Source organism: Mustelus asterias, chromosome 3 (genome assembly GCF_964213995.1).
Source record: "Mustelus asterias chromosome 3, sMusAst1.hap1.1, whole genome shotgun sequence".
NCBI classification, from domain to species: Eukaryota; Metazoa; Chordata; class Chondrichthyes; order Carcharhiniformes; family Triakidae; genus Mustelus; species Mustelus asterias.
Window position 1 is genome coordinate 112,812,609 of NC_135803.1, and position 13,420 is coordinate 112,826,028.

The 13,420-nt window shown below is 48.1% G+C and overlaps 1 protein-coding gene across 2 annotated transcripts in view; it reads right to left on the reverse strand.

The window, feature by feature from the left end:
- Positions 1-13,420, reverse strand: part of gxylt2 (glucoside xylosyltransferase 2) — a 48,691-nt gene that overhangs the window by 16,238 nt on the left and 19,033 nt on the right. For both annotated transcript variants that reach the window (XM_078203173.1, XM_078203172.1), the window contains exon 3: positions 661-792. In XM_078203173.1, the coding sequence (XP_078059299.1) occupies positions 661-792 (132 nt within the window). The remainder of the gene's footprint in view (positions 1-660; positions 793-13,420) is intronic.

Genomic DNA, 13,420 nt, shown 5'->3' on the forward strand with positions numbered 1-13,420 from the left:
TTTGCACATTCTCCGCGTGTCTGCGTGGATTTCCTCCGGGTTCTCCGGTTTCCTCCCACAGTCCAAATATGTGCAGGTTAGGTGGATTGGCCATGTTAAACTGCCCCTTAGTGACAAGGGGACTGGCTAGGGTAAATGCATGGGGTTATGGGAATAGGGCCTGGGTGGATTGTGGTCAGTACAGACTCAATGGGCCGAATGGCCTTCTTCTGCACTGTAGGATTCTATGACTGGTTCTTCTCAGGTGAATGGCTCTTGGCTTTGTCATACCTGTATTATTTTTTCAGACGAGGTTGGGCATGCCCAATTTCAAAATGCCTCTCAGTATAGGAAACAGCAAGAGTATCTCGAGTGCACCACAATTAATGATATAATGTAGTCCTGACCCTATCCGGCTTTGGTGTGGAATCCAAACTGTGATGATGAGGAGAGATGACTATTTCAAATGGAGCTGTATTTCCCATTGTAAGGTGCTTAAATGCTACCACAAGCCTCCAACAGATTAATATTTTCTCTGATACTTTCGCACACAAGTGTTGTTACTTTGGTGTCTTAAGCGTCAGATCTAAATTTCAGAGCAGAATTATTCATTGCCAAAATCTTGAAATAGCTCTGCTCAGAATGAACGTAATAGAACAAAAGACAAAAATAGCAACCCACTGGGAGAAAGAGGCGTTGAGCGGCACATGGTTTAAATAATTTTTTCCATTCCTGAGCCTTCCCTGCTGAAAATGTGATTGGGTAGATGTGATAGTCAACATGCGATTTGAAGGTAAAAGGCCAAGCTTTAATCTGTTGAAAATCAAAAACAAGGAATTACAATACAATACACAGGACTTCATTTTTTCCAAGACAGATTAGCAGAATTAAATAAATGCAAATAGATTCTGGAGAAAAGTGTGAAATTCGAGACAACATTTACAGAACAATGGTGCACCCATCGTCACCCAGCAAGCCGCAAATGTACATCGACTGATTCTGCAATGCACTGCACATGTTCATTGTGCAACCTGTACTTTATCTGAATGTTAATTATTAAATCAGTGTGGTAAATTAACAAAATAAACTTGTTCACAATAACGCTAAAGTAAATTGTGGAATTTCCCTGGTTGACTTGTAGGTTAACCGGAGATGTGTACTTTGGAACTTGCACTAGCATTACTGTTTATCTGTTACGCATTTTAATGGCTGCTTATCTCACTCATCTTTGACAGTTGTCAAACTTTTGTACTGGAAACTAGATGTTCAAATGGTTCTCATTTCCAGTTTCTTAGTCAGCTGCGGAAAATGCAGTTTTATCAACTGAAAAGTTCATTAAGAATGGGTTTCAAAGGCTTTTGCTGTATGAGATTATTACAGATTCACTACTCCAAGGTCTGCTGGCAGCATTTTTCAGAGTTATGGGCCGGAATTCTCCGGTTTTGCACACCCCGCCATCGTGCGATTGAGAATGGAGAATTTGGCACCCAGCCAAATCGCCATTCACAGCAGCAGGACCGGAGAATCCCAGCTGGGGGCAAGGTCGGAGAAATGTGGCCATAGTGAACAGATGTCATTCAAGAAGATAGACCAAGTGTTAATTATTTGGCCAGATGAGTCTACTGCTGGGCTACATAAAATGAATTTAACAGTACAAATAGCCAGCTCACAGAATCTGGATGAAAGTAAAAGATTAGCTGGAGTTTTCGTCATCACACATGACAGGTACCACCTTCATCAACTGGGGCATGAAAGAGTGCCCAAAATCATTTTTGTTAAAGAAGTGACTGAAGTTGTCTGGTAATGTACTGGAGACCATCAGTGTCACATCCTGCACATAATATACTATTTGTTACATGCTTGGTATTGTCGTTGACTCCAGTTGCTAAGTTTCAACTGTTCTGCTTATATAAGAAAAGGAAGAGTATGCTTTTGAAAAGACTGCAGTGATTGAAGGAAATAAACACCAGGCTCCAAAGGAATTATCTTAAAACTCTCTCTCTCTCTCTCTGGTTCTCTGTGCTGGCTTTGTCTCTCTGGCTCTGTGTGTCTCCGTCTCTCTCTCTCTCTCTGCTGGCTCTGTGTGTTTCTTCCTGCTCTTCTCTGCGAAATTAGAGATTTTTCCTATTTTTACGGGGTTACTCATTTACCTGTTTCTGTTTATTGCATAGGTTTATACAGGACAGGGGTTAAAATAATGTTTTATAAATGGTTTTTTAAACCGTCTAGCTTTATTTTGTCGAGGGTTACTTTCTGATATTTACGGTCTCAGTCATCATTCAAAGCAGTTAACGTGAGAAATTTAGGATATCATTCCTCCTTAATATTTTCTCTCAAATTAGGACTTAAATGCAATTCCTAATTTACAGCTGAACTTATTCTTCCCTGACCACCTTTGCCCCACCCTAGAAATGTAGCAATTTTGTGCCTTCAGCATTGGGATTTCCTCCTTCAGTATTGCCTTGCATTTGTATCTTTTTCCAATAAAAGCTGAATATACCTACATTGCAAATCATACACTGATGGAACATCCTGTATTCACTTGTCATAGACTTATAAACAAAACCATTCTTGAGTTGTCAGCTATTTATTGCCTGTTCCTGCATTTTTTAAAATAAAAAGTTGTTCGCCAGCTTTTGCTAGTTTTCAAGCTTGGTTTTCTTGTGTCTGGTTTATGATATGGAGTCGATGGTAGCCATGATGTGGTCTGTAGAAACTTGATGTCTGTGTCAATATGCGCAATCTTCTTGGAGATCCTCTCCACTCTGAGCCGGCAGTTTGTGGTGTGGATGGTTGTAAAGACTTGTTATTCAGCCAGCCTACACTGTCTGGACTTACTCTTTGACACTCTTGATTACCTGTTAGTGTCAGCCTATCATCACTCTGCCTATATATTCTGTGCCTGTGCACCTCTCTCCACTTCACCTGATGAAGGAGCAGCACTCCGAAAACTTAAATAAACCCATTGGACTATAACTTGGTGTCGTGTGACCTCTCATCTGGTATATGGTAGAGATTGTTTGCTGCTTACATTGCTTTCTCGTAACACACTTTTCCTTTCCTTCAATATTTTTCCTCCTCATCAGAAAGCAGTAAAATATTTCTCTAGCTCTCTGTCTATAACCTTGAATGAAACTCTGCTGAACATGTTATCTCTCACTTGCTTCTTCAGCTCGGCCTCCTGGACCCAGAGAACGTTGCTGGGTTGAAGTGATTGACGGCGCAGTCTCCTGCTTTGGGCAACAGGACTGGCCAGGATAATTGCTCCTCGAGCACCAACCATGGGTTCATTCCCTCCTGCCCTCACTGCTCCTCCAATCGTAGATTCTGTCCCTGGAGATGCAGCGTGAGCGCGAGGGAGGGAATTTGTCAATGGAGAAGCTGGAGCAGTGAGCATGGGTGGGAAAGAGGGGGCGCTTCTCCCAAAAATGTTCTAAGCACTGAATTTGCGGGGAAATTGATGGAAATCAGAACTGTTTTTTCAGTGGGAGTTCAGAGTCGAATCTCCCACACTCTGTGCAATGCAGAGGTCACAATTGTGAATCTCATTAAAAGCTCAGGGGTGCGGGGCCTGTTCACGCCAGAGTCTGACAGTTCCAGGCCTCTGCACATACGCAGTGGCCCAGAACTGTCAGCCTTCAGTTTGCTGGCCAGCTCGATTGCTAGCCAGTGCGGGACCCTCGTGATACTGTCCCCTAAAAGCCCTCATGGCCCGATCGCAGCCCCCATGACCATTCCTGGGCCAGCCCCGATTCCCCCCCTCCCCTTGTCCAGGAGCGCCCGGATCTCCAGCACCCCCCGCCCCCCCTCCCCCCCCTCCCCCCCCCCCCCCCCGCCCCCAACAGTGATGATTCCCAACCCCCAGAAGATCCCCCTCCCCACAGGAGACAGACCTCACCGGCAGATCCATCCCCACCCAGCCCGCCCTGACCGCTGGCCTCCCTCCAGAGTGGCAGCGGGACCCCCCCACCCCCACCGATCACCCCAAGGACCCCGCCTCATAGGCCCTGCCCCCTTGGCACTGCCTGATGCCTGATCCCTGACCCCCTGGTGGGCCCTGATTGCCCCCCCTTCACTCCAGCGTGTCGGGCCGCTGGTTCCCCGAAAGTGGGGAGCTAGTCTGAACCCCGCTGGAGTGGAATTGTACTGGTGGGATGGGAGATGCTAGCGGGCCCAGAGACTTGAGTCCCGGGTCCAATAATCACATTTAAATAAGATTAAAAATAGCTTTAAATGACTTACCTGCTGTTCCCACCGGTTTCCAGCGTGGTCCCGACTGCACCAGATATCCGGCGCTGGGTGATGTGCACGCGTCGGGAACGCATGCGCGAATCCCGCAAATTGGCCGACAAATGTTTCTCCCGGCTCGCTGCGCTAAAAAATTAGAGCAGCGGGATGGGAGAATCGTCCCCAGGGGATGGGATTTTACGACATCACTCGTCCCAAAATCGTAAAATCCCACCCGAGGTCAACGGACCTTTCCATTGTCCACCCACCTCCCGCTCCGATTCCTTTGGCAGGTGGGCAGGGCGGTAAAATTCCGCCCAGAATCTATGCTTGGAGGAGTAGCTCCTCACAAATTCTGTCTCTTCTATTTTTGCTGTTCCTTGAAGTAAAATACCCAGAGGCAACTTTTCCTTCAATATTTTGAGGTTTTGCTTTTTTGTGAATTTGAGGGTGAGTTTGCCTGACATCTCAGTGTATTTTGGGTATTCAGAGTAAGTCAGACAAGCATATGAGGGAGAAGGGAATAGAGGGTTACGCTCATGAATTTAGATGAGAGGAGGCTTGTCTCAGGACATTCGGCCCACCCAGTCCAAGCCTCCTCTCACCTAGATTTATCAGCTCAACCCTCTGTCCCCTTCTCCGTCATATGCTTGTCTGGCTTACCCTTCTACCCATCTATACCATTTGTTTCAACTGTGGTAGCGAGTTCCACATTCTTACCACGTGTGTGTTAAGAAGTTTTTTCTGAATTCCCCACCGAATTTCTTGATAAGTATTTTTTATTGATGACCTTTAATTATGCACTTACCCACAAGTAGAAACATTCTCTCCATAGCATTTAGTCGTCTATTTTACTTTATGCACCACCATATAATTACCAACTTCTTTCATTTACCTAAAAGTACCACCCACTCCAACCCAAGGAAAGCATCCTTAGCTCCTGCAAAATTGTGACATGACTGTTTCCCTCATAACGGCCAGCTGAGCTTCTCTGAATAAGATCACAAATGGAGTGCAAACTGCATTGTATTATGGCCAGTCTGTGCTGGTGGTAAACTCCACTAGAAGTAGAATAAAGGCTCTTACAAACTAATTTGACTTTCTTTCCTTCAAGGAAGCAAAGAGGGGAGGCCATTATCCCATAACAAAGTTGAATCCTTGCTGGAGCCAGTTTTCAAATATTTTCGAAAAGTCATCAACATTCTGAACATGTTGTGGCAGTGAAATTTATATCTCTATAATACTGAATTAGAACACAATTCACTGCATCTTTAATGCAGATCAGTCTTGACTTAATAATTCAGATCCTAGGCACTGCAAGCATTTTAATAATAAATATTTGTTTTTTTGGACAAATTATGAATTGTTCTATAGGTTGCAAACAATGTCAAATATTCATGGTAGCATCTATTTATTGGCAAAATATTCCTTGTTCTGGGCAACATTAATCCTGGAAGTGTATTTAAGATAGTTTGTACTCAGTGGTATTTAGTAGTTTAACTTCACTAATAAACTGAAGTAGTTCAATAAGTAGCAGAGATTGATCAACAATGATTAAGGTCACAATCCTTTTGTATATAAGCCTTATGTTAAAACCAATCCTACAATAAGCAAATGTAAATTCATTCTCCCTCGCAACAGTTTGAGGTTGAACCAGTCTGTTTTCAATCATGCCGGACCCCACGGACATCTCACATCATATCCACACCATCATTAAGGCCATTGCAACATCCCGGCCTTTTCCCCTGACTCTGCTCATCCTTTGCTGAAATTCTGATCCATGTCTTTGTTACCTCAGATTAGATGATTCCAATGCATTCCTGGCTGACAATCCAAACTCTATCTTCACAAAATCCAAAACTCTGCTGCCTGCGTCTTAGCTGGCACTAAGCCCTGTTCATCCATTAGCTTTGTAGTTTGCCGGCATGCGCAGGCTCCCAGATAAACAATGCCTCAATTTCAAATTCTTCCTTGGTCTTGCTCCTTTTTGGCCTGAATTTTCAGGATGGCAAGGGCTCCTGAGAATGGTGGAGGTGCATTCCCTGCTGACTCCGACAGGTACACTGCCATTATATACTCAATTGAGAGGTGATTGGCAGCAGGGTCTGTCCTTGGACAGGTAAGTACTAGGAGTCCCAGAGCAGGATGTAGAGGGTACCTTGGGGAAGGTTGGGGGGAAGGGAGGGGTGGGTGTGTGTGTGTGTGTCTAGGGGGCGGAGTGTGATCCTGATGTCGGAGGAAGGCCAGGAGAGAGAAGCAAGTGCCAGAGCTCCCACAGTATTGAGGGGAGGGTGCCTCAATTCTGAAGTTCGCTTCATATTGAGGCAACCCCTTCCTCCGCCCATCCCACCCAAGATCATTAACTTTTTCTATTTGACAGCCTGGTCCAACCGGCATCCACCAGCCTAAAACACTAAGGCTGGGCCTGAATAGTGGCACTGGCGGGCTTCCCATCTGAGGCCCTGTCCACTGTCAGGGTCAGGACAGGTGGCTGTCCATGCATATTTTATCCCCCCACCCCGCACCCTCCCCACCGCCTCAGAACCTGCTGCGGGTGGATGGGGTGGGTGATGCACCTCAATGAGCACCCGGAAACAAGGCTTTAGAACTGAAGGCTTTAATACATTAACAATGAAACTACTAACACAAATTCACCCGTTCAGACTGAAGGGGTCCTGCCGGAGCAGGGGGTCTTATACCCTGCCACCGGAGGCGGGACCCCACTGGAGTGTGCCATGATAACACTTAGGACAGGTAAACACCCTAACCCAACAACCCCAGTGGTGAACCAACGATGGTTCACCACATTCACCCCTCCTTTAGGAACCAAAGGTGGCGGGGTGGATGAAAACAGACAATGACAAAAAAAATAACAGGATTCACAAGTCCAGACGGTCTGGAGGACCACACCGACGCTGCGATCTTCTCAACACCGGTTGCGAAACCGGAGCAGGTGCTTGCGGTGGCTCTCTCAAAGCAACATCTGGCTGTCCCCTCAAAGACTCCCGGGCCGGCCGGCCCTGATGAGGCGATGGTGTAGGGGATCCTGGAACGTTTGGTGGTGGTGGTGGTGGTGATGATGGTGGCGCCGATCTCCGAGTCTCAGGCAAGCTGTACATGGGAGTAAAAGTGTTATGCACTGGTCCCGGTGCTGACCGCGCCACGTCTGGGGAAGTAATGAGGAGTAGTGGATCTGTGACTGGGGGAATAGGAGCGACAGGAGTTGCTACGTCCCCTGCGGGCGCCAGGTCTCTAATGGAGACAGTGTCCTCTCGCCCGTCAGGATATGCCACATAGGCATACTGAGGGTTGGCGTGGAGGAGTTGGACCGGTTCGACCAAGGGGTCGGACTTGCGAGCCCTCACATGGCGCCGCAGAAGGACGGGTCCTGGGTACGTCAACCAGGCTGGCAATGAGGTCCCCGAGGACGACTTCCGAGGGAATGAGAACATCCTCTCGTGGGGAGTAGCATTGGTTGCCGTACACAGGAGGGAGCGGATAGAATGGAGCGCAGTTGGAAGGACCTCCTGCCACCGGGAGACTGGAAGGCCCTTGGATTTCAGTGCCAGTAGGACAGCCTTCCAGACTGTAGCATTCTCCCTTTCCACCTGTCCGTTACCCCTAGGGTTGTAGCTCGTGGTTCTACTAGAGGCAATCCCGAATGAGAGCAGGAATTGCCTCAAGTCGTTGCTCATGAACGACGAGCCCCTGTCGCTATGAATATAGCAGGGGTACCCGAACAGGGTAAAAAGCTCACTGAATGCCTTGATGACGGTGGCAGTCGACGTGTCCGCACAGGGGAAAACAAACGGAAACCGGGAAAATTCGTCTATTATGTTAAGAAAATAGACATTCCGATCCGTTGAGGGAAGGGGGCCCTTAAAATCTACACTCAGCCTCTCAAAAGGGCGAGTGGCCTTGACCAAATGTGCCCGGTCTGGTCGATAAAAGTGTGGTTTGCATTCTGCGCAAATCCGACAACTTCTAGTAACTGACCTGACCTCCTCCACCGAGTAGGGTAGGTTGCGGGCTTTTATGAAGTGGTAGAGTCTGGTGACTCCAGGATGACACAGATCATTGTGGAGAGCCTTCAAGCGGTCCTCCTGCATGATGGCGCATGTTCCGCGCGAGAGGGCATCCGAGGGCTCATTGAGCTTCCCTGGACGATACATAATATCGTAATTATAGGTGGAGAGCTCAATTCTCCACCGCAAGATCTTATCGTTCTTGATCTTGCCCCTCTGCGTGTTACTGAACATAAACGCCACGGATCGTTGATCCGTGATCAGGGTGAACCGCTTACCTGCCAGGTAATGGCGCCAGTGTCTGACTGCCTCCACAATGGCCTGAGCCTCCTTTTCCACCGCTGAGTGCCGAATCTCTGGGCCTTGAAGGGTGCGGGAAAAAAACGCGACGGGCCTGCCTGCCTGGTTTAGTGTGGCGGCTAGGGCGAAGTCCGATGCATCACTCTCCACCTGGAAAGGGATGGATTCATCCACCGCGTGCATCGTGGCTTTCGAGATGTCGCTTTTCAAAACCTTGAAGGCCAATTGGGCCTCCGGCGTAAGTGGGAAGGTCGTGGACTTAATGAGCGGACGAGCTTTGTCCGCGTAGTTGGGGACCCACTGTGCATAATACGAAAAGAACCCGAGGCATCTCCTCAGTGCTTTCGTGCTAGCGGGCAAGGGAAGTTCAGTGAGTGGGCGCATACGGTCTGGATCAGGGCCAATGACCCCGTTTTCCACCACGTATCCGAGGATGGCTAACCTACGCGTACGGAATACGCACTTCTCCCTGTTATAGGTCAGATTCAGGCGAGATGCAGTGCGTAGAAAGTGTTGGAGATTCGTGTCGTGGTCCTGCTGGTCATGGCCGCAGATGGTGACGTTATCCAGGTACGGGAAGGTAGCCCGCAACCCGTTCTGGTCCACCATTCGGTCCATAGCACGCTGGAAGACCGAGACCCCATTGGTGACACCAAATGGAACCCTGAGGAATTGGTATAGACGACCATCCGCCTCAAAAGCCGTATATTGTCGGTCCTCTGGGCGGATGGGGAGTTGATGGTAGGCGGACTTAAGGTCTATGGTAGAAAACACTCGGTACTGCGCAATCTGATTGACCATATCAGAAATGCGCGGGAGAGGATACGCATCCAGCTGCGTGTATCTATTAATGGTCTGACTATAGTCGATGACCATCCGAGGTTTGTTCCCGCTTTTGACTACCACGACCTGCGCTCTCCACGGACTAGCACTGGCCTGTATGATCCCTTCCTTGAGGAGCCGCTGAACCTCAGATCTAATAAAGATCCGGTCCTCAGCGCTGTAACGCCTACTTTTAGTAGCGATGGGCTTGCAGCCAGGTACCAGATTTTAAAAAAGGGATGGTGTCGTGATCTTCAGGGTGGATAGATTGCACGCGGGGCGCTTTGGGCAATTTGGAGGCTGCGGCTGGTTCCCTACTGCCAGTGAAGGGAGTGGCCCACCGTACTGTAGGATCACACTCCTCATGTGGGCCATAAAGTTTAGTCCGAGGAGAATTGGCGCGCAAAGGTGAGGTAGCACAAGGAGCCTGTATTGCTCGTAAACTGTGCCCTGTACCTCAAGAGTTACCATACATCGTCCTTGGATCGGTACAGACCGGGACTGTGATGCCATGGAAATTGTCTGTTTGGCAGGGAGAACCCGGAGTCCACACCTTTTAGCAGTTTCAGGGTGTATGAAACTTTCGGTGCTCCCACTGTCAAACAGACAATTCACAGTTCTGCCACTAACCTTTACCTCCATCATAGAATGTTCCAGTCTGTAATGCCTGGTCTGATCCAGAGAGATCGACGCCACCGTTGGCCCCTGGGCGTCACTGCATGCTGCCGATGTGGATGCTGAGGACCCCTGCTGGTCGCTCCTAGTCGTCGTGGACCATGATGGCCGCCCCCATGAATCGCATGTGGCCGAGGGCTCCAAGCGCAGCGACTCCTGGTGGTCTTCCTCCTCCTCTGTCTGCCACGATGGCGCCTTCCTGAGATCGCACGTGGTCGGACCTCGTGGGTACTGCAGCGCCGAAAGAGATGGTCTCCGTTCTGGAGGGTTACAAGCTGCACTGCCGTTTTTAGGTTTGGACCTGCAGACTTTGCCGTAGTGGCCTTTTTTACCGCACTGGCTGCAGATTGCCGTTCTTGCCGGACACTGTTGCCGTGGATGCTTGGCCCCACCGCAAAAATAGCATCGCTGGCCACCTGGAGCTGCCGCCGTCGTCGAATCGATCTGGGAGCGCGGGTTCGCGGGGCGAGGAGGGAGCAGAGCTTGCTCCAACCACGTTGACTGCACGTGGTCCTCGGGGTACAGCGCCAAGCTCTTCGACGCCGCCTCCAACCTCACGGCCATCCCCATTGCCTGGGTCAAGTTGAGTTTCCCCTTTTCTAATAATTTAAGTCTGATGTACGAGGACCCTACCCCTGCTACGAACGCGTCTCGGGCGAGGTCTTGCATGTACTGCTCGGCGGAGACATCCTTACAGTCACAACCCCTGGCAAGCTGCAGGAGTTCATTGGCGTAGTCTTCTATGGTCTCGCCCGACTGCCGACGTCGTGTAGCGAGGAGATAACGAGCGTGAATCTCGTTGGGTGGCGTAATGTACCTATTCTTTAGGAGCTTGACGGCACCCTGGTAAGTGGAAGCTGCACGAATGGCTAGGTAAATCGTGTCGCTTACCCTTGCGTGGAGGACCTGGAGTCTATCACTGTCTGTAGTGATAGCTACCGAGGCTGCCAGGTAGTCCTCGAAGCACTTCCACCAATGTTCGAACGTGTTAGCTGCACCGACCGCACGTGGGTCCAGTGTCAGACGATCCGGTTTTAGGATCTGTTCCATATTCTCAGTTAATGTATTAAATTGATGCACCTCAATGAGCACCCGGAAACAAGGCTTTAGTACTGAAGGCTTTAATACATTAACAATGAAACTACTAACACAAATTCACCCGTTCAGACTGAAGGGGTCCTGCCGGAGCAGGGGGTCTTATACCCTGCCACCGGAGGCGGGACCCCACTGGAGTGTGCCATGATAACACTTAGGACAGGTAAACACCCTAACCCAACAACCCCAGTGGTGAACCAACGATGGTTCACCACAGTGGGGGACAGCATAAAATTCTGGCCTTTATCTCTGTAAATTCCTTTTGCTCCAGAACTCTCCAAGAAACCTGCTTCAGGTCTCTTGAGCATCCCTGATTTTAATGTCTGCATCATTAGATCCTGAGTCCGAAATTCCTTCCGTAAACCTCGCCACCTCTTTCTTCCTTTCAGAGGCTCCTTAAAGCCTCTACAACTACAGGAATATCTGTATGTGGTTCAGTGTGAAATTTTGTTTTACAATGATCCTGTGAAGCACCTTGGGATGTTGCATCATGTTAAAAGCACTATACAAATACAAGTTGCTGTTGTTATTAAGCTACTATTCTGTGAATGAAAGCCTATTCCATGGAGATCAAAGTGCACGACACAAAGCTGGCTAATTTTTAAACAATGGAGCAACATGATGCTGGAAGAATCCGGCAGTGCTTTGTGAGAATTTATGGGAAGTACAAATATTTACAGGCAAAGACAGGTTGTTGGGCTCAGTATAGACTTTTGAAATTTTTGGTATTTTACCAACAACCACAGCTGAACATTCTGGCTGGATGATTAGTTAATTACCCAGTTATAATGGGACTGGATTTACTTCAAAAATAATGATAAGGTTAATGACCCTCACCATTATTTCCACACAAAATGGGATAGCATCTTCAGGCAAGCATAGAAACGTAGTTACTTCTATAAATACATAAATTATTGATTCATGCAGAAGGCTGTGGGTTTAAGGCCCACTCCAGAAAGCTGAACAGAAAATCTAGGCTGGCACCCCAGTACTGAGGGTGCAGTGCAGCTGCCATCTTTTGGGTGACATGTTAAAACAAGGCCTGTTCAGCCTCTCAGGTAGACATGAAGATGACACTTGTTGAAAGAAATGGAGGGGACTCCCCCCGCCCCGCCCCCCCAGCCCTTGTGTCCTAGGCAGTATTTCCTCAATTATTAAAAACAGATTATCATTAAAACAGATTACCTGGTCCTATCACACTGCTGTTTGTGAGAACCTGCTGTGTGCAAATTGTTGCCACATAACAGTTACTAGAATTCAAAGTGTTGTAAAGCGCTTTGGGACATTCTGAGGAAGTGAATGGCGATATGTAAATGCAAGACTTTCCGTTCTCAGCTAATTCAGTATCGACCAGGGGGCAAATGTGGAATTTTCCTGTTGTGCATGGCACAGCAGTTCAGTGTAGATACTGATTTTAAACACAGAGAGAATTTTACCGGCCACCTGTAGTTACTTGTATTGTGTGCAGTATTGGTCTTCTAGTCAGAGGAAGGACATTCTTGCTATTGAGGGAGTCCAGCGAAGGTCCACCAGACTGATTCCTGGAATGGCAGGACTGACATATGAAGAAAGACTGGATTGACTGGGCTTGTACTCACTGGAATTTAGAAGAATGAGAGGGGATCTCATCGAAGCATATAAAATCCTGATGGGACTGGACCGGCTAGATACGGGAAGAATGTTCCCGATGTTGGGGAAGTGCAGAACTCGGAGTCACAGTCTAAGAATCTGGGTTAAGCCACTCAGGACTGAGATGAGGAAGAACTGCTTCACTCAGAGTTGTGAACCTGTGGAATTCTCTACCACAGAAAGCTGTTGGGGCCGGTTTGTTAGGTGTGTTCAAGGGGGAGCTGGACGTGGCTCTTGTGGCTAAAGGGATCAAGGGGTATGGAGAGAAAGCGGGAGTGGGATACTGGAAGTGCATAATCAGCCATGATCATATTGAATGGTGGTGCAGGCTCGAAGGGCCGAATGGCCTACTCCTGCACCTATTTTCTATGTTTCTAATAATTGAGCAAATGTAAGTTTATTCAAACTGGTCGACTTTTGTCTGCTGAAGGATCTGAAACTGCATCGTACAAACAGCAGTTGGTTACCAGGGCCACTGATCCACCAGCTTTTTGAAATATCAAGAGCACTGGGTTTCATTTCAGAAGTATATTCTACTGTGCAATTATCGACAACAACAGTCACCAAGCCAAAACATTGAACTATGAATGGAGAAACTGCAGTATATATGCACCAATATATAAGTAATTCGATTATCAAAAGAACGAGGGTGAAATTCAGAGACATGG